Source organism: Giraffa tippelskirchi, chromosome 11 (assembly GCF_054371585.1).
Source record: "Giraffa tippelskirchi isolate mGirTip1 chromosome 11, T2T-mGirTip1v1.2.pri, whole genome shotgun sequence".
NCBI classification, from domain to species: domain Eukaryota; kingdom Metazoa; phylum Chordata; class Mammalia; order Artiodactyla; family Giraffidae; genus Giraffa; species Giraffa tippelskirchi.
This window is the reverse complement of record NC_137285.1, coordinates 136250497-136274837: the sequence shown is the minus strand read 5'-3', so window position 1 is coordinate 136274837 and position 24341 is coordinate 136250497. Positions and strand designations below refer to the sequence as shown.

At 42.2% G+C, this 24341-nt stretch overlaps 1 protein-coding gene across 44 annotated transcripts in view; it reads right to left on the bottom strand.

Annotated features, from left to right (window-relative positions):
• CD44 (CD44 molecule (IN blood group)) overlaps positions 1-24341 on the bottom strand; it is an 88075-nt gene that overhangs the window by 30145 nt on the left and 33589 nt on the right. For 13 of the 44 annotated variants that reach the window (XM_081543473.1, XM_081543485.1, XM_081543475.1 and 10 more), the window contains exons 2-5: positions 21674-21839; positions 17030-17163; positions 12313-12381; positions 9717-9959 (exon numbers count right to left, since the gene is read on the bottom strand). In XM_081543473.1, coding sequence (XP_081399599.1) covers positions 9717-9959; positions 12313-12381; positions 17030-17163; positions 21674-21839 — 612 coding nt within the window. Of the gene's footprint in view, positions 1-258; positions 373-2522; positions 2661-9716; positions 9960-12312; positions 12382-17029; positions 17164-18164; positions 18180-21673; positions 21840-24341 lie in introns of all 44 variants that reach the window. The other 31 variants (XM_081543456.1, XM_081543467.1, XM_081543471.1 and 28 more) reach the window with 13 other exon arrangements.

The following is a 24341-nucleotide window of genomic DNA, read 5'->3' as shown; positions in this document are numbered from 1 at the left end:
TATGACCACTTTGTCAAGGGCAGCACCGCAAACCATTTTAACATGTTCATTTTTATAATGAAGCAACGTAAAATATCTTATGCCCAGATGATATAACTGACAAATGACTCAAGCTGAATTGAGTATCCTCATGAAAGTTCACTAAGAATTTGTGATGAGATATTAACTAAATTTCCCCACTGTGTCCTGATGATTGACATTTGCAGCACCAAAGACTTTGAGGGGAAAAAAAATCTTTAAGTATGCGTAACCCATTACCAGTCATCCTTGTGGTTGTCTCAAGTGATGCTTCTGGATTCGAATGGTCTGGGTTCCTTTGGATCCAATTCTGGTTCTGTTGTGGGTGGGTAAAAACCCATGGTGTGGTTGAAACTGTGACAATGATGATTCGAGTAATTAGGAGAACATTATTTCTTGAGCCTTCACCATTTGTTTTGTACATTTCTCCCTTCTGTAGTCTATAGAGTCATTCATCTATACCAGGCTGTATAGATGGTTGAGTAGAAATGAAGGGACAGCGGAGAGTGACTTCAGCTTGACTCAGCCATACTGTTAAGTATCTCAGTGTCCTTCGCATTCTGTCAGAGAACACGTGGAGGTCAGAACATGAGATCTTCTGGAGAAAGCAGCCAAAGAAGCTTCAGCAGGAGGAAGGACAGCTTTGAAAACACCAGCCCTCCACCGAGGAGAACCAAAGACGTCAACGCTTTACGCGTCCATGCAGTTTGTAACAACCCTCTGCACTTGAAAACCCAAGGAATCTCTAGCGCCGACAGGTGTGCTTACATGTAGATACTCAAGCTGAAGAGTAGATGCTTGAAAGTTATGCCATGATGACCACTTTACTTCGTTAGTAGCATTATGGGGTAAGAAACACCCTGAGCAGCCAGAGCTTTCCTACTGATGTTTCAAAGGAAGAATATCTACCTAGAACAGCCATGTGATGAGCTATGTATTTCTGAATATTTATCAAACACCTCAGAAATTCTCATCAAATACAGAGCATTTCATGAGCAAGCCATTCACAGCCAATGAAAAGAAAATCAAGATGCGTACATTCAGTAGGAAACACCATAGGTAACCAACCACCACTGCTGCAGCTTCCCTGAAATAAAAAGAGGCAGACATCCACCACTTCCCTGATATTGTCACCCCCAAACATGACAGGGCTGGAAGAAGAGATGCACATGACAGAAGAATCATGACAAAATCAGAATCAGCATCTTTTGGAAAGGTTATTTGCAAATCCATCCTAATTCTTTCAAATTTTATTTTGATACCCAAATAAAACAAAACTCTTTTCAGAATGATAATACTATTGGATTCTATTTCACAAGTTAATAAAATCAGGTAAAATCATTAACTACATTCTCAATTAGTATGAAAAACTGGCAGTTATCATACTTCAACAGAAGGAAGTAGGCAATCTGCTCCATTAAGTACATAGGTGCCAAGAAGAAAAGTGAGCTGAAATGGAAAAATATGCTGCAGAGATGAAACGGTATCAAGGGACGTTTCCCCCTGGAGTCTGAGCATACAATTTATTTTCAGGTTGATCTGTTTGGCTTGCCATTCAAGAGGGTTTAGTTTCTCAAGTATCAAGACCACATCTTTCCCAACGCTCAACCTAGAAGATATGGCTATATCCTGAGCCCAACAGACAGTACAATAATAAAGCTCCAGTGTTTTGAGGGTATTTGGTTTTCTTCCTGAAGTTACTAAAGAGAGCTCCCTTGTTAGTTTCTAAGCTCTGCAGGGGTGTCCAGCTAAGGAATATAGCTTAGACATAAAGCATATAGTTCATCTCAAGTATTTGTTGTATTGATGTCATATACTCAAATGCCTTCAGGTCTAAGCTATTCTTTTGGGTCCCTTCCTCCTGGGATGCTGTACTTTTGGGGATGAAGGTCTCAGGTTCAAATAGGACAGACTGGACTTCAGTGACCTGAAAGAGCTCATTTAGCACCCCAAAGGCACATCTTCTCTTTAAAAAAAAAAGAGCAGTGATGGAGTCAGTTTCAGGAATCTCATCTCGTTCAGCAGTATCTTAGCTCATGACAGGTAAGATAGGAAACTCAGTTATCTGGCAGAATATTAGACCAATCTTTGATTTTTTAAAGGACCTTTCAGCTCAATTTCCATCTCTATTCTCAAAAAAGTTTTATAACTGTCACAAACTTGGATACTATGATGCAATGGCTTCACTATTTGTCTTTAATAATTGGCACTGTTATGTTATAGCTCAGCTTTAACACATAAACAAAACAGGAAGGATTTACATGAGGAGTTAATAATTTTATAAAAGATCTTCCCCATGTCTCCTCCAAAGATATTTTGGCTTCCATTAAAAAAAAAAATCAGTTTCTTCCTTCATAATCTCATCAAGGCATAACTAACCTGTGATCACAGGCTTATGCTCATTTCTCATATTAACTGTTTCCCAAGAAAGATACCATCGGGCATCACTCAGATCAATCGATAAGCCTGGCATAGATGGTGCTATAGGAATTGATTATTCTTACTGGTGCTGGAGATAAAATCTTCATCATCATCATTGCCTGATCCAGAATAACTGGGTTGTCTGTCTCTTTCATCTTCATTTTCTTCAGTTGGCTCCCAGCCTGCTGAGATGATACTTGAATCCGTACCTGTTGTGGTGACTTGCATTAGTAGCTGAGCTGAATGCCAAGTGACCCATTTCACAAAGGGAGAAAAACAGGCACAGAACGTATAAGGAATTCCCAAGATTATAAGAGAGAAGTGAGAGATTTGACTTCTATACTCCAAATTGTTATATTCTGGTCTCAAGCTAATGTATAGCTCTAAAGACAACTGAGTATGATCTTTACAACGGAATACTCTTTTCAAGGAAGTTAAAAGAATAAATATAGACATAACCTCACCGAAGAAGTAAAAGAGAAAAAGGCCGATAAACTCCTCCGTGCTTTCAGATGCATTTGTTATTAAGCATATGCCATGAAAGCTAGGCTGTCAAGAATAAAATAAAAAAGTTTTACACGTGCCTATTTGTTTTGTTAAGCCACCTTCAGTAATACCTTGGAATCTAAACACATGTCAATCATTCCTAAAAATCCCTCAGTTGTATTCACAATTTGTTATTCATCCAGCTATTAGGTTTGATCTTCTCTAGCATTTGATTACTGTAACTCTGAATGCAAATGAAAGCTACACTGCAGTTCCCAGCATTATTTTAGCATACAACCAGAGAACTGCTGAGAAGCCCTCACTCTGCAACCAAAAGTAGCCCCCGCTTGCCGGAACTAGAGAAAGCCTGTGCGAAACAAGGAAGACTCAGTGCAGCTAAATAGATAAATACATAAATAAAAATAAAAAGGTGATAATCGGAACTATCCACCAATGAGCTTTTACAGAAAGTATTATATCCCTCACCAGCAGAAAGATCATTTTGCAGAGACATTGTGTATGAGATTAGACGATTAGAAATGTTGACTGAACAAGACATTGGTCCTCTCCACACATGACGCTGATGCTGGGAAAAGCTGAGGGCAGAAGGAGAAGAGGGCGTCAGAGGATGAGATGGCTGGATGGCAGCACCAGTGCAATGGACATGAACTTGGGCAAACTCTGGGAGATGGTGAGGGACAGGGAGGCCTGGTGTGCTGCAGTCCATGGGCTCGCAAAGGGAGGGACATAACTGGGCGACTGAACAACAATCACACGTAACAGTCTGTGATTCTAAAATCCAGCTCTTCAGAGTTCTAGCCCTTCATCTTCTACACTCTATCCTGGTCAACCAATATCATCCTCCAAGAATTTAGGGTGTGATACGTCTGCCCGCAGTCTCAGAGACACAGCCCCAACAATATCGGACATATGGCAGGACAGCTGAGCTGAAAGCCTGAAAGAGATGCCATTCCACTCTTCTCCGGTTAGAGGCCAAATTCCCAAACAGCGTTGCCCACGGTTACTCATACATCAATGTTAGATTTTGCAAAGCAGAACAGAACATTTTGAGACTCGGTTTTTGAAAACAAAATAATCAATCAGGAAAGACAAACTGAAGTGACCCAATGATTTCACTAACAAGACTAGAAGCAAGAGCCCTGAAACTTCCAAAGACTGCCATTTCTGTAGCCATGATGTGTATCAGAAGAATAGTCGAAAATAGTACTAAGTGCTAAGTCACTTCAGTAGTGTCCAACTCTTTGTAACCCTACGGACTGTAGCACACCAAGTTCCTCTCTCCATGGGATTTCCCAGGCAAGAATACTGGACTGGGTTGCCATTTCCTTCCCCAGGGGATCTTCCCGACCCAGAGATCGAACCCATATCTCTTATGTCTCCAGCAATGGCAAGCAAGTTCTTTACCACTAGTGCCAGAAAACAGTAGATACAAAAACTGAGAAAAGTTCAAGCAGGAGGCTGAGACCATCTTAAAATCCCCAAATACAATAGTAAGGCGAATCAGATTTCTTTCTTCTAGCTATCAAGAAAGCCCAGAAGTGGCCCAAGGAGAAGTACTGACAAGCCTTTTTCCTTCACAACGTTTGTCTGATGAAGATAAACCTTGTAAATATTTTAAAAATACCATTTTTTAAATTCTGCAGTCAATCTCTCCCCCACCCCTCCAACGTTATCTTAATCACTATCATATGCAATCATAACATAATATCAGTACTATTTTCTTGTAGGAATATTTGTCAAAATAAAAAATACAGCTGATTTAGTCTTATAAGCTAAGCAAATGTAAAGGATCTTTTTTATAACTCTTCTTCTGAATTAAAAAAGTTCTAATTATTTTGAAATATGGTCATATCCTCCATCAACGAAAGTTAGTAAATGAAGATATGCTAACAATATCCCATTGTTACAGACCTGGAATCTTTTCCCACAAGAACTCTTAAGTCAAAACACTTTATAGCTACTTAGAATGAATAGTCAAACATCCAGGGAGCTTGTTAGAAGCCTAGATTTTGACATCAAGCACAGGTCACTTCCTACATTTTACAGTTGAGATAGCAGATGTCTAAACAATTGTCTGGGGCCTACACTTCTCATCTGTAAATCAGTATTTTCCTCTGTTGTTATTATTGGCTGTGTTAATTAGATCAGCGGAAACTAGGAGTATGCATTTTCTAATAGACTTCTTTTAAGAGGACGTGTTCTGATTGAATCTCTTAATCGAATATCTGAAGGAAAAATAATTCTGATTCTCGGTGCATGCTGCCAGAAGGAAAACAAGTAGGACGTTGAGCAGAATCCAGTCACGTCCCCAGATCCACTGGCCTCTCTATTGAACGAAATGGTGCCAGATTCTGTTCTCCCTAAGGACCGTGACAGAGCATCAATAGGAAATTTTGACATGATAGTGGGGTCCTTTCCCTTAATACTGAAAGGCTTGGCATTCAAGACAACAGAGAAGCAAGAGACCTAACAATTTACCTGTCACTGCTGTTGTTGTCTGAGCCTGAGTCTTAGGCTGTGAATTACCAAACCAAGACCATATCCAATTATATTGCTCCTGAGCTGCTGCATGGCAGTTTGAGTACAAAGTTGAAGAAACTGGATCAATTATGAAAATATCATTTAGTGAGGTTTTTCCAGAAAAACTTTACTCCCAGTCCTCTCTATATAAGATGTATGTATATACTATAGAATGAAGATTAGAGAAGATTGAGGCCTGATTTTATCTTTCCAGGCTCCCCAAATCTCTTAGAATCTTAGGACAACATCAGAAATGCAAATTCAGTATGCTTATCCACACAATGTTACTCATTCTTCAAACTAAGCCCCCTGAATACAGGCTCAGAACAAAATCAAGTAGCAACTTAATAACCCGTGATGGAAAAGAGATTTTATATCTACTTGATTAGGTGACCCAGCCATGAACTGGAAGCCTTCTATGTAGCATTTCATAAAGTTGCTTTCATTCATTTATTTTTGGAGTATCTTTAGAGGTGCTTGCTTGTATCTTTTGGATCTTTCTGTCATTTTACCTGAGGAAGCTTGTAATGACAACTAGCATTTCCAAGTTCCTCCCACATTCATTAATCTCAAGTCAAGCTTTATACTTGAGCAGGAACTTTTCAAAGGGTGTGTATTCCAAGTGTTGAAATCAGATAAAGATTTCTCAAGAGTTCATCTATCACTTTCTGTCACTTTAAATGCTCACACAGAATGTGTTTTCAGAAAGGAAACAAAAACTTCCCCAGTTAGAGAAATTCTGGATTTTTTCAAATTAGAGGAAGGATAATTGCCATTTTGTAGTTTTGAAATCTCCCACTTGATTCTCAAGTTGGACTTGAGTCCAGACTGTTTCCCTGAAGAATGGCAAAAATCATCAGGATAAACCTCTAAGCCAGTTGAAATTTTTAAAAATCATTTTGAGTCATATGCCTCTTTGAAAATCTAATATAAGTTATAGCTGCTCTCCTCAAAAAAGGGAGCCTATACATACAGGTTTTCAAAGTTTTGCATATTTTTTTCTGGTGGCTCTTGAATACCTTACAACTTATCATTGAGCCTACTGGAAGCCCATGAACTCTAGGTTAAAAGCTTTAACTCTATACATATTCAATGTCAACTCCTTACACAATATGTTCTGTGCTACAAAGGACACATATGCATAAAAGGGACTAGAGAGATAGGAGCCAATTTCACGCTGGATGCCCCAGCTAAACCTGAGCATCCTCCTAGAAAACCTGCAGACAACCCATTCCTACCTCAGAAACTTTATTAAAGGTACAGAACTCTGGCCACCCTCTCCCACTAGTACATCCGGTATAAACCAACAGGAAGTAAACATACAAGAGGAGGACAGAAATAGGCATTATTTCTGTCTTCCGAAAAAGAGGTGTATGAGAGTTGGAGAAACTGTAAACAGCTCTCACCTAGCTAGCAGAGTTTTCAATCTTCCCCACACAAGTAGACCATGCTAGACCAAAAATAATAATAAATATATTATTGTATTATATGTTATTATACATACAATAAATATACCTGTATGTATAATTATACCCAGAAGACAAGGAGATAAGAGTGTTCCAAGGCAAGAGTCTGCTTCCTGAATTAGTTTAAGTTTCTGAATTCCAAAGGATTCCAGATCACCAACAGCAAAAAGGCTGACGACATACCTCCAGGAAGGCGCTTCCAAAACCAACATTTATAATAAAAGGCTTGCTGGAAGTCAAACGCTTCCCAGATGGTCGTTCTCACTGGCTCTCCCTATTGCCACCCACCAAGGACCCTTAAGGATGGAATCAGCCACGCAAGCCAAACCACTTCTCTGTGCTCAGCCAGCCTTCCTCTTGACCTCTGCCCTCCTGCATCCATTAGAAGGGATTTGTTATCACTCCCTCCGGCTAAGTCCCAACTCTCAGTCCAATAGCTATGAGGCTTGGGGATTCTCCTCATTCGGCTTGGAAAATTGGTCTGTTCAGGAACTTATCAGTGCTAATGTTTTCGAGTCTGCCACTTGAACAGGCTACAATCAAGTTTCCACCTGCTTGTTTTCTTTGACACCTTTCTTCGTGTGAGCTAATTTATTCAGCATTGCCATACTGGATCCTGCAACACTTGCATGACTCTCAGGTCGGCTCTGGACTTACTCCGCTAGACATATAAGTCTCCTCCTACACTAGTGAAACTTAGCTAAGTGTTCTGGAAAGAGAAAAGCACAATTCTTTTCTCAACCCAAATGCTAAACTATGTTTTAGTTAAGTAAACATACTTAACCAAATCATTCCCTTGATTTCTGTATAGGATACAGGCTCCATGAAGGGAGGTCCACCTCTGAGTCCCCAGTAACAAGAGCAATGCCTGGCTCAGAGAAGACCTCAAATACTGGTTGAATGAAAGATGAGGTTACTAATCCTTACTTTTCCTCAATATTACCTTCTAATGGTGTTTACCACTGGGTCCCAAGCATTAGAATAACTTGATACATAGTAGGACTTCAAAAATATGTTTGCTGACTAAGGCAGGAAAGCTATGGTCCTTAAAGGATGTGCCAGGAATGTTTATAAAATGTCCTCATTGCCTTTCCTGAAGCACATGTGAAATACTATTTTCTATAGGCTGTTAGTAGCTTAAATGTTAGTTTCATCTGGTTCCCACAAAATACATTTTTGTCTCGATTCTCTTCTTTGGTGGGAAATGGTACTTTAAGACTGACTTGATCTGCTTCTTGCTGAGACCACTAATTGTTGCTTTTGCTGAAATTGCATTCCCTGAACACCTTCTAAGTGGTTACTTTAGAAAGGCAGGGAACTCAGGAAGCAGCAAGTAACTAGCAGTCTCACCTGCTTGGTTTGCAGAAGCTTCTCTCCAGAAGGGTTGTCCAAACTTGGAGGGATAGGGTGGGGAGGGAGGGAGGAGGGAGATTCAGGATGCAGGGGACATGTGTTATACTTATGGCCGATTCATGTTGATGTATGGCAAAAAAAACATCACAATATTGTAAGGCAATTATCCTCCAATTAAAACAAATTTTAAAAAAGGATTGCTCATAGGATTACACACAATACCGCAACGCAGTCTCCAGAGAGCCAATAGCCTAGGAAATCATGGAAAATTTGAAAATCTCTGCTCTGCCGTTTGAAATGCTTCAAAGAATCTGTGGAGAATGATCGGATCCCAGCTTTATCTGTGTCCCTCCCTCGGCAAGCTGCTAACAGAAATTTAAAACACCATCAAGAAAGTGACCTTATGTTAAATCACAGTGCTCTGACAAACTGCCCTGGTTTCTGAAGAATAGAAAAGGGCCCCGTCTTGAGCATTGGCAAACCAGGACATTTCTGCCATACTCTCTGGAGACCAGAATTCCACCCTCCGAGAGTCGCAGCCACAAGAGAAGATCCACACCATACTAGGAAAGCTGCTCAAGAGGCAGAAGGCCTGTTTGAGTTTGAATAATCCTCCACAGAAGGAACGCAGCCAATCTGGAAACCTGTTTTAAAACAAACCATAGGGGAAAAAGCAAAGAAGGAAGCAGAGAAGACCAGAGGAAGATGTAAACACTTTCCAATGAAAGTGAAACACCGGGGCCAAACCCCAAAGAAACTGAATGCAGAGCTTAACTAGCTGCACTCTAGCAGTCGCAAAGATGTGAGTTACCCACATAACCAAGCAAGTATGAAGAGTCTTCCCCAACCGGCTGGGATATAAAACTCATAAGTAGATTTAATTTGATCAGATAACTCCTTCAGATACACTCCCTTAGGCCAAAACCAAAGGAATTGTTTAGTAAATCATGAGTGGAGAGTATGACTAATTGTTACCCAATTAACAATATGAATATAAATCCAGTTAAAACCTAAATGTATAAAATGAACCTGAAAAAAAAAGTAGCAGATGAAACGGTATGCATATTTTATGATCTCAACTTTATGGAAACAGTTTTATCCATAAATGGGTAAGAACAAGAAGGGAATGTGCCAAAATGAAACTAGTTTGTGTTATCAGGTCTCAACTGTCACCATTTCTCTGGGACAAGAGAACAAGGGACGTTCTTCTGAAAAATTTCCAGTATGGTACTTCTTAGAGATGGAAAAATAAAATTTTTTTTTGTAAGCAGCAGCAGTCAATGACATAGCACACTGACAACCTCCCCCAAAATCATGTCACCACCTTCTAGAGACAGACGCCATCAACACGAGTTCATGTCCCTCAGACAGACCAGAGACATCCCTGTGAACGAATCGCTATCGGAAAGCACAGTGACTCATTCTCCTTACTGGTATCCGAGGTATTCTCTGGCTTGCTGGAGGGGCTGCCTTGGTCTGGGGGTGGGTACGCGGTTGGGAGGTGCGTGTGGAAGATGCTGTAGCCTCCTGAAGTGCTTCTCTCACTGGGGGAGCCACTGCTCATCTCATCATCAGGAGGGCTGCTGGGGCTGACGTCGCTGGGGTTGATGTCCTCGGGGTTAGTTCTGTACTCGCCTTTCTTGCTATAACGGGTGCCATCGCGGTTTACAATAGCTGGAAGACAGAGGAGCCACTTTCAGAACTTGACAGCTGATGTATTCTGACTATAGGAAAGACGGTGGCTTATCTTATAAGATGGGGACTTCAGGGCTGTTTTTCTTTTTTTATTAAGCAAAACAGCGGCTAACTACGTCTCTAGTGGGGAAGACAGGGTAAGTGATGCACTAAGACAGTGGACCTTCCCTGCCCACTCACACACCCTGGAACTGGGAAGGTGGGGCAGAGGGTCTGTTTGGATGTCCCCAGGTTTGAATCCCAGCTTTGTGCGGCTCTAGACAAGGTAGGCAGCCCTCTGAGCTTCAGTTTCATCATTTGTAAAATGGGAGTGAGACTATCTTCTGTTATGAGTGCTATATGATACACTGTATGGAAAGTACTTAGCCTAGTATTCAAAATAGAGCTGGTGCTCAATAAACGATAATTCTCCTGCCTGGTCCCTACCTTCTTTCTCAAGTACATGTAATATTTGTTGCTATTAATTCCGTCTATTTCGAGAAAGGATTTGAAATAGGAGACGAAGAGGCAATCTGTCTCATTAGGGAATACAAGACATAACTCCTTTATTAGTATTTCACTTTATTGAGCTTCACAGATACTGTGTTTTCCACATGGAACTTTTGTGGAAACTCTTGGTTGTCAGATAATGGTGAGTATTTTTTAGCAATAAAATATTTTTAATTAAGGCATGTACATTTGTTTTTTTAAAAAATAATGCTATTGCACACTTGGATTATACTATAGTGTAAATGTAACTTCTATATGTGCTGGGAAATTCCCCCAAATTTATCGAAATGTTCACTTTATTGCAGTGATCTGGAACCATACCTCTGAGGTATGCAAACTCATGAAGAATTAGATTTTCTTTCTAAGGGGCAAATGTTTCCAGTTTAAATGAACCCCCAGTCATGGCTAACAAAGCAGCATGCTGAAATATTGACAGAGGCTCTGCCATCTGTGAAATTCAACTTGAAGTGAGGACACAGGAGTGACTATAAAGATCAAAATCTTTGGTTTAAACAAGAAAATGACTAGAATGACATGAGAAAGAGCGAACTTAGCTGCAATGATTTCCTACTATGTGGCATGGGCAGGACTAAAGATTCCTTCTGTTTGTCTGTCTTGTCCAAGTGGAACTATTAATAAAATATAAATTTAAAAAAATCCAAAGTCTCAATCACCCTAATAATCTCACAGATGGAGATCTGATAAAGAAATAGGACCACACTTGAACAGGTCTGGACATAGAGAGAGAGATCTGTTGGGACCAAGGAAATGGGGCCTTTATTGAGCATCTACTATGGGCCAGGCATGGATCACATTCTCTTTTTTAAGTTTCATGACAAATCTTATATGTTGACTCATTACTCAAATGAGAAAATTGAGGCTCAGATTATCCAGATTGTAAAGAACTTGCATTTCAAACCAGGCCTGACGCAGACAGAGCACTTCACAGTTGCCGGCCCCTTCTTCTTTCTGTCAGGTACAGGCCGGGGGCAATTTCCTGCCTGTGGGGAGCTGGAACCGTGTGGTCCAGGAATGATTTTCGTCCCCCTGCCACCACGACCACTCCTGTCACCTTGCACACTGAGGGGTCCGGCTTTTAGGAGGTAGAAATCCAGCCTCCTCATCACTGTGATACTTCTCAAAACATGAGGCTCAGAGGCAATCAGATCAAGGTTAACAAGTTGACCTATTTGAAAGTTCTGGCTGAAATACTGTGTTTTCTGCAGTGTCAACTTCTCAGGATAATCAGGAAGATTTTAGGTTGACATAGTGTAAATAACGTTGAAACACATATCAGGAAATTTGCACCCTTATTATCATTTTTAAATACTCCAATTGAATCAAACAGAAAATGTGGGAGGCCAGGATGTCCCTACCTCTAACACTTATTAATCCCTGCCTCTGAGAAAGGGAACGTGGCTCAGACTCGGAACCTTCAACAGCTAGAATTTAAGAACATTATTTAATTTTTCTTACATTTATATTTATCTCTGAGGTTACCTTTTACTTATGACCAGAGGTGCTGGCTTTCCATTTGGAGTTATTTTAATGCTTTTTAAGTAGAAAATCATGGGTCAAATAAATGAAAAATATCAAGTAAATGACCGTGCTGTGTCCACAGAGATGCCGAAAAATGTGAAAGCAGTTCTCAGGTGACTGATATTTCAGGAACAATGAATGTTTTGGGGTAAACCATATAGCAATAAAGGGACAGTAAATTGTAGCCCTGTCTTTAGCCTTAGGGAAATGAATCCTATTTCATTCAAATATGAAACATAAGAAATGCACCTGATCTTTTCCCCAAGAATGGGAAAACTCAATCAAGGTTAGAAGAGATACATACTTATGGTTATGGGTCCTTCAAAGGCATTGGGCAGGTCTGTGACTGATGTACAGTCTTCTCCAGGTGGAGCTATGAAGTAGAAAAGAAAAAAGACATGAGAACTCTAAAAAACAGAAGCAGAATTGATGTCCATTTCTTTTAGTTAGGATGACTTTTGCTATAAATTATCCCAAATCATTTTCTTAAACTTGACCAAGTCACCTAGGAACTTCTCTGACCTTGGTAATGCATTTTTCACTTTTATTTTACTTCATACATCTTTGGAGGCTCCCCACGCCAACAAATCCATTTGTTAACAAATGTATATGTTCTACACTAAGCATTATAGAAGGCTGGTTGATACAATGGTAGTAAGATAGACATGGTCTTTCTTTATTGAGGCATACATTAGAGGTTATTTTTAAAAATGTTATTATAAAATTAACATGGGAAAACACTGAAAAAAATGCTAAAGAAATGTATGAATTATAATGAAGAAATCACATGTAACCCCAATAATCTACAGAAACAATGGAAAAACATGGCTGACAAATGCAATCAAATGCTTATCAACAAGAATGGCATGAGACTCTAAAGACTATAATAATCCACATAGAATTTACTTGGTAGGAATGTTTTTTTAAAAAACCAATCTTTTGTCTTTTTATTAATCTATTAGTTAATGTATTTAACTAATCCCCTAAGTGCCCACTTTGAATAAAATACTTCTCACTGTACAGCTTCTGAGGCTGTCCACCTTTGGTCCAGGTGCCCAGGATATTTTCTGAGGCTTCTGTTTTGGCTTATATCACCACAGACACTTCTGACTTCCTTTTCTTCTTTCTTCCATTTATCTTCTACTTCCTTCCTTCTTTGGGAATAACGATTTCTGACTGTACGTTGGGCCTGCCTGATCACCCACAGATGTTGTGAGAGCAGCTCTTTGAGAAGCGCTGTCTAATGCCCTTTGAAAGCAAACTCTGAAGGCTTCCCCCTGCCAGCCATCCCTTGAGTACTGTAGGAAGCCTGTAGAATGCTTTAACCAAAGGTTCCATCCCTGCCCAAATGCTCTATTCCGTAACTGGACCTTGGTTAAGCTCTAAAAACTCAGAGAGCTTTAAACTAGCTTTGCTGTTACAGGAAGGCTGGATTCAGTTGCGTGTTACAGTTTTTATATTCATGTGTGTGCGCGCGCATGCTTTAACTGATGAAATGGAAAACTGACTTCTTAGGTTAGTTTCTTCTAGAATTGCTTCTTGGCAAAGAGGACAGAACAAAGAAATGGATGGATGGTTGGTAGATGGATGGATGGATGGATGGATGGATAGATGAATGGATGGGTGAATGGATGGATGGATGGATAAATGGATGGATGGGTGAATGGATGGATGGATGGATGAATAAATGGATGGATGGATGGACAGATGGATGGATGGATAGATGGATGGATGGCTGGATAGATGGATGGATGGATAAATGGATGGATGGGTGAATGGATGGATGGAAGGAAGGATGGATGGGCAGAGGGAGGCAGGCAGGCAAACTGCTATTACAAGGAAACCCATTATCACAAGTATTTTAAATTTCCTGCCATAAATCACTGGGTATTTATGACTTGGACAAATATACAAGTCTAACAAAGCAGGGTTTGCTTGCTCCCCAGTTCCTAGGAGCATCTTTTCCCACATATAAAGGGCATGATGCCCTTTACTTGCCTATCCTTTGCCATCATAATGGAAACACCTGGCAGCCTTATACACTCAACCAGAGAAAAGCAGATTTTAAAAATAGCCATTCTTGCAAGACTTGATAAAAAGATTTCTCAGAAGAGAGACTCTTCAAAGAGAAAGTCACCTCCTTGGTAAGGTCATTTCTCATAATCCAGTCTAAGCTAGCCCCTCACCACCCTCAACACCCATCACCACTGCATAGTTGTTCTCATGTCTTCTTCTGGCTCACCACTAGCTGAAATTGTATTGTTCATTTTACTTGATGGCTGTTTATAACGCATCTCCCATCCCCTACCCCCTACCACCCAGCCACCTTCATAGAAATATGGAAACTCCATAAGATGAGCAGTAACTTTATCTTTCTTGGCCAGAACATTTATGTGTGATGGGGCTAGACAGGCACTCAAATATTTGTTGAATGAATGGAAAAAAAAAAAAAACACCAATATAATTTTCTTACAGTCCATTTTTCCAGTAAACATATTTAAGACATTAACAACCCCCCCCACAAATGGTCTGCAAATACAAACAAGTCAAGAAACATTCTTATCAACCCTGAATGACAATGCCTAAGAATTAATGAAAGGAAGTTTCAGGCCTATCAGTTCTTTTATTCATTTTAAGCATTTACTCAGCACATATGACAGATCACAGTGTAAACAAGGAGCAAAAGATGAACATTTCTGTCTGCTTTTGAGGAATCTGCAGGTCATGGGAGACAATAATAATATTTCTTTAGACTTTTACTGTTTTCAAAAAGTTCCCAGTGATTCCCTCATTTGAAAATCAGGACAAACAGCCAACCTGGGAGATCCTGCAAAGTATCTACAGGATCTATTTTGGGGACACCACCAGAAACTGACCTGACCAGTGAGATGTTTCTGATTTAACTGTTATGTTACACAGACCCAGAAGCAGGCCTTGATTATGACTTCTTAATGTTAAGGATGGAATAACCTCCCCCAAATTCAAACACAATTGCAGGTAACAGTAGTGCACTGGAAATTTCCAGGAACAAAGTTGCAAGAGAATGAAGCATGATGTCAAAACCAATAAGGCAGTTTTGCAAATGATTAGTGCATTTGTTGGAATGGAGTCCCTTCATGCTCCAATTCACCCTAACTTTTATAAAGAATATCAAATCTGGCAGGCATACTAAGACGGATGCTGACCCAAATGTGCAATACATTCATGTTCCCATGTCAGATACAGGGCTTCACTGGACAGCCTTTCATTCTTTTTAATGAGCATCACACTGCTGAGAGAATCAAGCCTGTGGAGTTTCCCTGAACTGAATGAGTTGTTAGAAAGACTTGGAGGTGAGCCTCCTGATACATTGTGTCTCATAAACCTTGCCTCCACTACACCAAAATAGCGAAGGGAAATGTTAATTATTCAGTCTAGCTTATCACTCAGCGACAGATGGACAGACAGCTTCCTGAGTGCCCAGTACATACTTGTTGAATAAATGAGTGAATGAATAAACAGATGAATGTAGAATCTTCCCCTAAATTTCTCCTTTCCAAAGAGAAATGGGCATTTTACTGAAAGTAAACTTCAAAAATGAACTAATTCAGGTCAGTTTTCTGTTTTAACACAGAAGTCCCCAGTGCTGGGCCTGACCACTGAGAAAAGAGGCAATAAACATCATGAAGCCTTTCCAGGGTCTGCCGTATTTTCATTTGTCAACCACAGGCCATGTTTTACAAAAATACTGCTGACATTTTAAGCTTATAGAAGGCATCTGCTAAGATGGAGCTGGCTTTGGTCCCCGTGGCCAGTTTGCAAGGAGGATCACATTACTGGGCCCTGACCACCTGCTGAGCAGTCTCAGGCTAAGATGGATTCAAGGATCTTTCCAATGTGATACTTGGCACTGAGCAGAAGGTTATCAAGATCTGTCACCCCCATCATCATCCAATTCTAATTCAGGACATTTAGGATGTATTTCTCCTTAGATAAACTTTCTTCCCTAGCTCCTTTATTTTTCATCTCATGACTTCAACAAGATTAACTCTGGAGACAAAAAAGATGGTCTCTGGTTCCTTCTCACTCTACTCTGCCCAGCACAGTACTGAATGTGTGTCATCGACCACTAAATACTCTTCTTTAAAACATATAGAAAATTGATAAAAAGCACTCTAACATATTGAGTAAATTTGGATATGAGAAAATGAAACCCATCATTTTGAACTTTCCTGCTTTACTGCAGCTACTTTGGCAGGCAATACCCTCCAGGACTTCTCAAACTTTTCAGTGGAACTAACCTCCCCAGAGTAGAGGAAGGTTCATCAGTACTGTTCACTCCCTTATTTGAAGATGAGCCCAACCCTATGGGCAAAAAGAAAGGCAGGGAGAAAAGTCTCAGTGGTAACTGGCCTGTGCATGCCTGCTAAGTCGCTTTAGTCGCATCCGACTCTTTGTGACCCTATAGACTGCACTCCGCCAGGCTCCTCTGTCCATGGAATTCTCCAGGCAAGAACACTGGAGTGGGTTGCTGTGCCCTCCTCCAGGGCATCTTCCCCACCCAGGGATCGAACCTGCATCTCTTATGTCTCCTTGCCATTGTCAGCACATGCCCTGATGCTCCCACGGACCTGGCTGTGCACTGCTGTCCACCACACCATGGCTTCCTTCCCTCGCTTCCATCAGGTCTCTCCCACACCCACCTCCTCATGGGCACTCTCTCTGATTATCTTCTCAGAAAAAAAGCACCCCTAGCACTCTATAGTCCGTTGCTCTGCTTTCTTTTTTACAACACTTGTCACTGTCTGACTTCACGTAAGTGATTTCATATGTATTTGTTTACTGTTGGCCTCTCCAACATAGCAGGTAAGCACCCTGGAGACAGGACTCTTTTTTACTACTGATGAAACATGCAGCAAGCATCTGTTATGTGAATGGAGGCTGCATGAATCCCCACTGAAGCCGAGACTGTCAGCCATGCTGCTGAAGGCTGGCTGGCCAAAAGCCACCCAGGACTTAAAGCCGACCCACTTGGGACCAACCTGAGGCGTTGAAGCAGTACGTGTCATACTGGGAGGTGTTGGATGTGAGGATGTACACCCCCGTGTTGTTCGCAGCACAGATGGCATTGGGGTGGATCCGGGGAATCACCACATGCCCGTCTATGAACCCGTACCTGCAAAAGAAAACCAGAGGTCATCCACCTGCAACAATGTAATTAGGGGCTTCATAAAATCCCATCCACCGGCCTTTCATGCAGGGCAATACTTCCTTCAGCTCACCCCTAGGCATGTCAGAGTTTTCAACAACTGAGTTACACGAAAGCCAAAAACAACAGCAGAGGGACATGAAAGGGACCAACAAGGCTGATGGAGACAAAGTGATTTTCTTGGAGCTCTATAAAATTTTTTTTAAAAAATCGATCCATTGCCAATGAAATCTGTGATCAGCAATCAGTTTCAATGAGCAGAGGGAAGCCAAAGTCATAAACAAAATGACCCCTTTACCATGTGAGATCCACTCTGGCCTGCCACTACCTTCCTATTTGCCAGAAAATATGGAAAATGACTGACTCCCATCAGATGGGAACTAGGTGGCTTTTCATCTGTCCATAAATTGCAAACCTGCCTTATTTCCCATACCCTTCTCTTCTTTCCTGGAATCATCTTTTTCTGCGATTTCCTTATTCCAGACCTCATTGCTCTAAACATGTGAAAGTCACTCAGTCGTGTCCGATTCTTTGCGACCCCATGGACTGTAGCCCACCAGGCTCCTCTGTCCATGGAATTCTCCAAGCAAGAATACTGGAGTGGGTTGCCATTTCCTTCTCCAGGGGATTTTCCCAACCCCAGGATTAAATCTGGGTCTCCTGCATTGCAGGCAGATTCTTTACCAACTGAGCCATCTTATTAATTAATACATGCCAGATACAATGCCTCTTGTCCCATGAACATCTCAGGCATGATTCCAATGCCAGTGGAAGTAAACTGATGGTCATTAAAATGGGAGTGCTAATGATTAATGGGCTTCCCTCATAGCTCAGTTGGTAAAAATCCACCTGCAATGCAGGAGACCCCGGTTCAATTCCTGGGTTGGGAAGATCCGCTGGAGAAGGGATAGGCTACCCACTCCAGTATTCTTGGGCTTCCCTGGTAGCTCAGCTGGTAAAGAATTCACCTGCAATGCGGGAGACTTGGGTTTGATCCCTGGGTTAGGAAGATTCCCTGGAGAAGGGAAAGGCTACCCACTCCAGTATTCTGGCCTGGAGAATTCCTTGGACTGTATAGTCCATGGGGTTGCAAAGAGTTGGACATGACTGAGAAACTTTCACCACTAATGATTAAGTAGATAGCAATGCCTCATTAGCTCAGGAATTTTCCAGAAGCAACAGTCAGAGAAGTGCTTAAACTCCTCCATCCCATCATGGTGCTTCTGGGAGCGTGCTGGAGAAACACGTGTATCCTTTTCAGATACAACATACAGTACCCAGCCTCTGACTAGCATCCTGGTGATTGAATACTTACCGCACAATTTCTCTCAAATCCAAAATGCTTCAAAACATGAGGTGTGGGCTGAGAAAATACCATTTGCAAGGGAAAAGGTGGTGGCAAGGGAAGAGTAGAGCACTAAATCCAACAGGGTTTTGAAAATGCAATGCTAGCTAAAATGCACAGCCCAAATCCCTTCAATCTTTCCTGCCAGGGGCAACAGTATGTACTGTATCGTCCTTGCAAGACCCACAGAAATAGCTGTGAGTCTGAAATTTCTAAGTACATTGAACTCATTATGTCTAAATTGCAAAAGCTGACATGACTAATTCCTCATCTGCATGGCCAGACTGGTTTCTCCAAAGACTCCTGAGCTTGGTGGGGTGAGGGGCACAATTAAATATTAATGCGTTTCCATGTATCTGAGGATCCCAACTAATCAGGGTGGGGCAGACTGAAGAGAGTAGCTGCTGAGGTTTTCCCATCACCTGCGAGACTCTCCCATCTGTCCTATGGCAGGTATCTGATTCATAGCTACTTGAGTGAAATTACGGAAATACATTTTGCAACACTTAGAACCAGCTATGGGTGGAACGATAGATTTCTTTGGCACAGTTTTTCTTTGCCTTTTTTAAATAATAAAACTGGTGAGCCCACTCCCTATTTTACTCCCATCACATTCTGCTGGTCTGTATAACACTGACATTCTAGAATATACAATACCCTCTGCAAATTATTCCTAAGTTTTTACCACATTGTGTTGACTGTAGGTTTTACGTGACACCCTGTCCATCAGTTAAGGATATTAAAATTTCTATGTTTGTATACTACATGAGTCGAGTTAGCACACATGCACACATACTACACCAGTAGGTTACTGTTCCCAGGAAGAAAAGAAATACTCAGCAAATCCATCCATGCAGCAGACTTTCATCTCTCTTTTGCTCTTAGTTCTTCGGGAGGGCTGGGTCATTAAATCTTGCCCTGGGCTCAGAAGCTGGCCTAGAGTCTAGACTCCTCCCATGCAAGTGATGTGGCCCAGGACAGGCTGCAGAACTAAGTCTCAGTTGCTTACGCTGCAAAGTGGAGTCATACAACCAACTCCTGGTGCAGTCTGAGGGTTGAGACAGGGATATGCATAGATGAGCTGGGGTCTGCGCTATGCTCAGCCACTAAGTCATGTTCAATTCTTTTTGCCCCCATGGACTGTAGCCTGCAGGCTCCTCTGTTCATAGGATTCTCCAGGCAAGAATACCAGAGTGGGTTGCCATTTCTTCCTCTAGGGGATCTTCCCAACACAGGGATCAAACTCATGTCTCCTGTATTGGCAGGCATAGTCTTTACCACTGAATCACCTGGGAAGCCCTTTGTCCAGCATCTAAGGGCTGGACAATTGGCCACTGGGCACAGTAAGAACTTCCTTTGTTCCCGGCATATAAGAACATTTCTGTATTTCATAAGTTTGCCTTGCTTGCATTTCACAATCAAAATTCAGCTTACAAAATCCACTTTCTTAGGCCACTGGCCTAGTCAGGGCCATATTTAAATAATTAGCCTTAGGAATAGAATAAATGGACCTGCTAATTAACTTTCCTGTATTGCAGCCTACATCTCAAGTTCAGAAGCTACCTGAGCTATCTGCTCCTTTCATATTCTCCCAGACCCTGCTGGAACACATGCAGATGTCTGTACACATCTCCTCTTCGCTTCAGAGCAAAGCTGCTCAACAGAACTTTCTGTGAAATAGAAACATTCTATAATCTCAGTTGTCTGATAAAGTAGCTGCCAGGCATTTGTGGCTAATTAGGCACTTGAAACATAGTTAGTGCCACCAAGAGCCAAAGTTTTGATTTTATTTAATTTTAATTAGGTGTCAATAGCCAAGCATGACTAGGGGCCACCGTATTAGAAAAATTGAAAAGATGCTTCATTTTCCTCGTCAGCCTAAGAGTCTCAGTTCCCACCCAGACTACAGGTGCCTTACCCAAGGACACGGGATAGATGCACTTAACTTACATTGAATGGTTTCCAAAAAGAGTTCTGCAGCTTAACTTTTTAAAAAGCACCCTGTGTTTGTATGTGAGCGTGTTAATGAGAAAAGAGAACCGTGTTACCTAATGTCACATTGCAAAAGTGCAGAGGGGTGGCTGCAGGTTGGGGTGGAAACTTCGGACTGCAGTTGTCCAGATTTCCTAGGGTTCTTCTCATGAAAACAAAACAAACCCAAACACTTCACCATGGCGGTCACCACTGCTTGCTCTTACCGTGCACCACTTACCACTGGGCCGTAAAAAAAACTCAGAAAATAAGGGCCATGCCTGCTGTGAGGGCTGCCCAAGTGGCTCAGTAGTAAAGAGTCCACCTGCCAACCCAGAAGATGCAAGAGATGCAGGTTCAAGCCCTGTGCAGGAAAAATCCCCTGGGGTAGGAAATGGCTACCCACTCCAGTATTCTTGCCTGGAAAATTTCATGGACAGAGGAGCCTGGCAGCCTACAGTCCATGGGGTCGAAAAGAGTCAGACACGACTAAGCAGCTGAGGGTGCACACACAGGCGAGCCTGCTGTGAACCTCCTGGAGCAGAAGGACCCGAGGACAGCTCCCTGAGCACTGTGAGGTCCAGTAGGAGGGGCTCAGGAGGCCTCCCTCAGACCTGCTCACTGCTTTGCAATCACTTGTAATAATATACATCTTAATAATTTTCATGCCCTTTTCTCTCAAATCAGAGCAACACAGAAGAGAAACAAAATCAAAAGAGAGAGAAAGAGTTTGAAAAACTTGCTTCAGCCAAGTCTGCACGGTCAAGACTCCACCAGGCACGTATTTATCTTAAACACTGTTATTTGGGTTTTCGATTTTTTGTGGTTCTGACCATGGTATTGCCGGCTTCTTCAAAGCCCAGAGAGTGCGCTGTTGACAGGAGCTTCAGGCAAGTGGATTCCAACCTACGACCTTTAAAGCCTCCCCTGGGAAACCCCGCTGTGACTCACAAAGGTGTCTTTAGCTGGCCTTAAATTTTACTAGTCATACTGGTTCCAGATTGACTTGCCCAAATTCATGGGTGGGGCCGACTCTTCAGGCAACCAGCCATTCAGCTGTCAGAGAGGACGCTTCCGGGTCTAAGCCCCGCCCCCTGGACCCAGGCAGCTTGCCTTCCGCAGTGGGCTTAGTCGGGGGGTAGGCGGGTGCTGGTCCCTTACCTGCAGGTCTCAAACCCTATGCTCCGGGCCGCCTCCATCTGGGCCATGGTGGGCAGCGTGCTATTGAAGGCCTTGCAGAGGTCGGCAGCCTCAGTCTTGGAGATGCTGTAGCGACCATTCTTCTCCACGTGGAATACGCCTGCATATCGGCAGGTTATATTCAGATCTGTGGAATGAAAAGGAAAGGTTAGATTGTTCTGCATCCATAATTTGGAAAGGGTAAGAAGTTTGTTTTAGAGCAGCCTCATTGCAAAGCCAAATAATCTTCCCTACTGACCAGAGCCTTCCATCTTCACTGCAGCATGTCAAAGCATCGCTGCCTCATGCTTAAATCTGAGATAAGACGCAGGAAAGTAGCATCACTTGTACATTCTGTCCAGGTGGCGCTAGTGATAAAGAACCCACCTGCCAACGCAGGAGACATAAGAGATGTGAGTTCGATCAGTAGGTTGGGAAGATCTCCTGGAGGAAGAAACGGCAACCCACTCCAGTATTCTTGCCTGGGAAATGCCATGGACAGAGGAGCCTGGCTGGCTACAGTCCATGGGACCACAGAAACGACCAAGCACATCATTGAGAAAACTGATGCTCATAAAAGTGAGCTGCCCAAGGAAGTGAAGATTGCTGTCCAGAGCCTGTAGCTGCCTTCCTGAATCCCAGCTGTTCTGTTTTAGCAATATATTTCCGAGCCGACAGCCACGGTGGGGATGCCTGTGACTGCAGGGTCCCTGGGTACCCAGCTTCTTTGGGGTTCTCTGTGGCATCATCTTTCAAGAACACTGAGAGGTGACTTATAGGTAAGCTATATACATATTATTCACAGGTGAAGAAACTGGAGCTGAGAAAAATGAAATGACTTCCCGAAGTCACCCAGCAATTAAGTGGCAGAGCTGGAATTCCACCTCAGGTCTGTTTAACACCAAAACCTACACTCTGATCCACTTATTTCTGTGTGCCCAGGAATCCTTTCATATCATTAGAGCAAGTCTTCACTCTGGAGGGATACACCTAAACAGCTGTGACCTACTGACAAAGATAGGGTCAGTGTTAATGGAACTGTAAGGACAACTGCTCTCTCCTTTCTGAGCAGGAAGTAGCTTCCAACCACGTGAAAACGGTGTCTGACGAAGTGCAAACCGAGATGATAAGAGAACTGTGAAGCCTCTCCACGGTCTTTCTCGATTCTGAAAGTAGTAAAAGAAGAAATGGAGCTTTGAAAAGACATAAAGCAGTACCAAGTGATTGTCTTTCCTTTGTATCATCAGCATGTAGGTGCTTTTAAAAAAAGTGTCAGAACTAGGTGAAATGGAGCAAACGTGCTTGGGGGATTTCCTTTCTGGTCTCATGCTGTCCTTCGGAAGCCACTCACACAACGCTTGGCTGATGAGGCTAGAGGAGCACAGAGGAGGGAAACGGACAAGGCGCTTTTGAAATACTGTTTGTTTTTACTGACATTTTCAGCTTTGGCTTCGGTTGGCCAATCTTTGCCAAGAGAAACTGTTGCGCTGAGTGACTGTCCTTCCGGAGGCCCTCTGTGTGTAGCTTACAAAAGAGAAACAAAGCCTCCCAATCAGCTTCCTGGAGGTGAGACTGTTAGGAGAAATCTCAGCAGATGCCAGCAGAGGCCGTGCATGGCTATCAGCACGCAGCCGGGTGGCTGCTGTCACTCCTAGGTTAAATATAAAGTCTCAGGCATGGACGGTGGCTTGGAGCTAAATGGCCATTTCTGTGTTATTGACATGAATTTGAGTTTGCCACCTGGCATGTAGAATATGCAAATGCGAAAGGAACCATTCAGATTGAGACTTGTGAATAAAATCTCTTGAGTTCCACGAGGAGCAACCAACATCCCTTGATAGACATCACACACGTGCATGTGTGAAGGTGTCTCCACGTGTGCGTGAGAATAGTGTGTGTCATGTGTGCTTGTGGCCAGCCAAGACAGGAAAGCACAGATAAAATCTAGCTTCAGCCTTCCTAGAAAAGCGAAGATTAAACAGGGCGTGCAGTAGATCTCAGAAAAGGGGCTGCTGGATGAATGAAGAAATTCTATGCAATGTGAGGATTCCACAGCTTATATTCATCTTAGTCTCATACATAAAAAAGGTTCCATCCTAGCCCTGATGGCATTCAGCCATCTGGGAATTCCAAAGACGGTTCAAAAACCTTCATTTCAGGTCAAGAGTATTCACAGTTCCTCCCCTATGGGTCCCTTGTGCCTTAAAAAGGACCAAGCCTTTCAGGGTTGTGTATCCGTTAAGTCTTCCAAATGTATGAAGACTTTCCAGCACTTCCTTAACACTTACACAAGCAGAAATTACTACCCCCAAAGGGTATTAGTAATACTATGCTGTTAACACATATTGTGCACTTATGAGGTATAGGCCAGACACTCTTCTACGCATTTGACAAGTATTAACTCATTTTATTATCCATAAAACCCCACTATATGGTAGGTAATATTATTGTCCCCACTTTCCAGATACAGAAACTGAGGCACAGAGATGGGAAGAAACGTGCCCAGGTTCATAGAACTCATAACGATGGAGCCAGGATTCAAACCCAGCCAGTCTGGGCACCAAGAGACCACAGGCTTAAAAACCACCAGGCCACTACTCCTAAACCCAATTTACAAAACATTTTATGCACTCTCAACCTCCCCCATGTA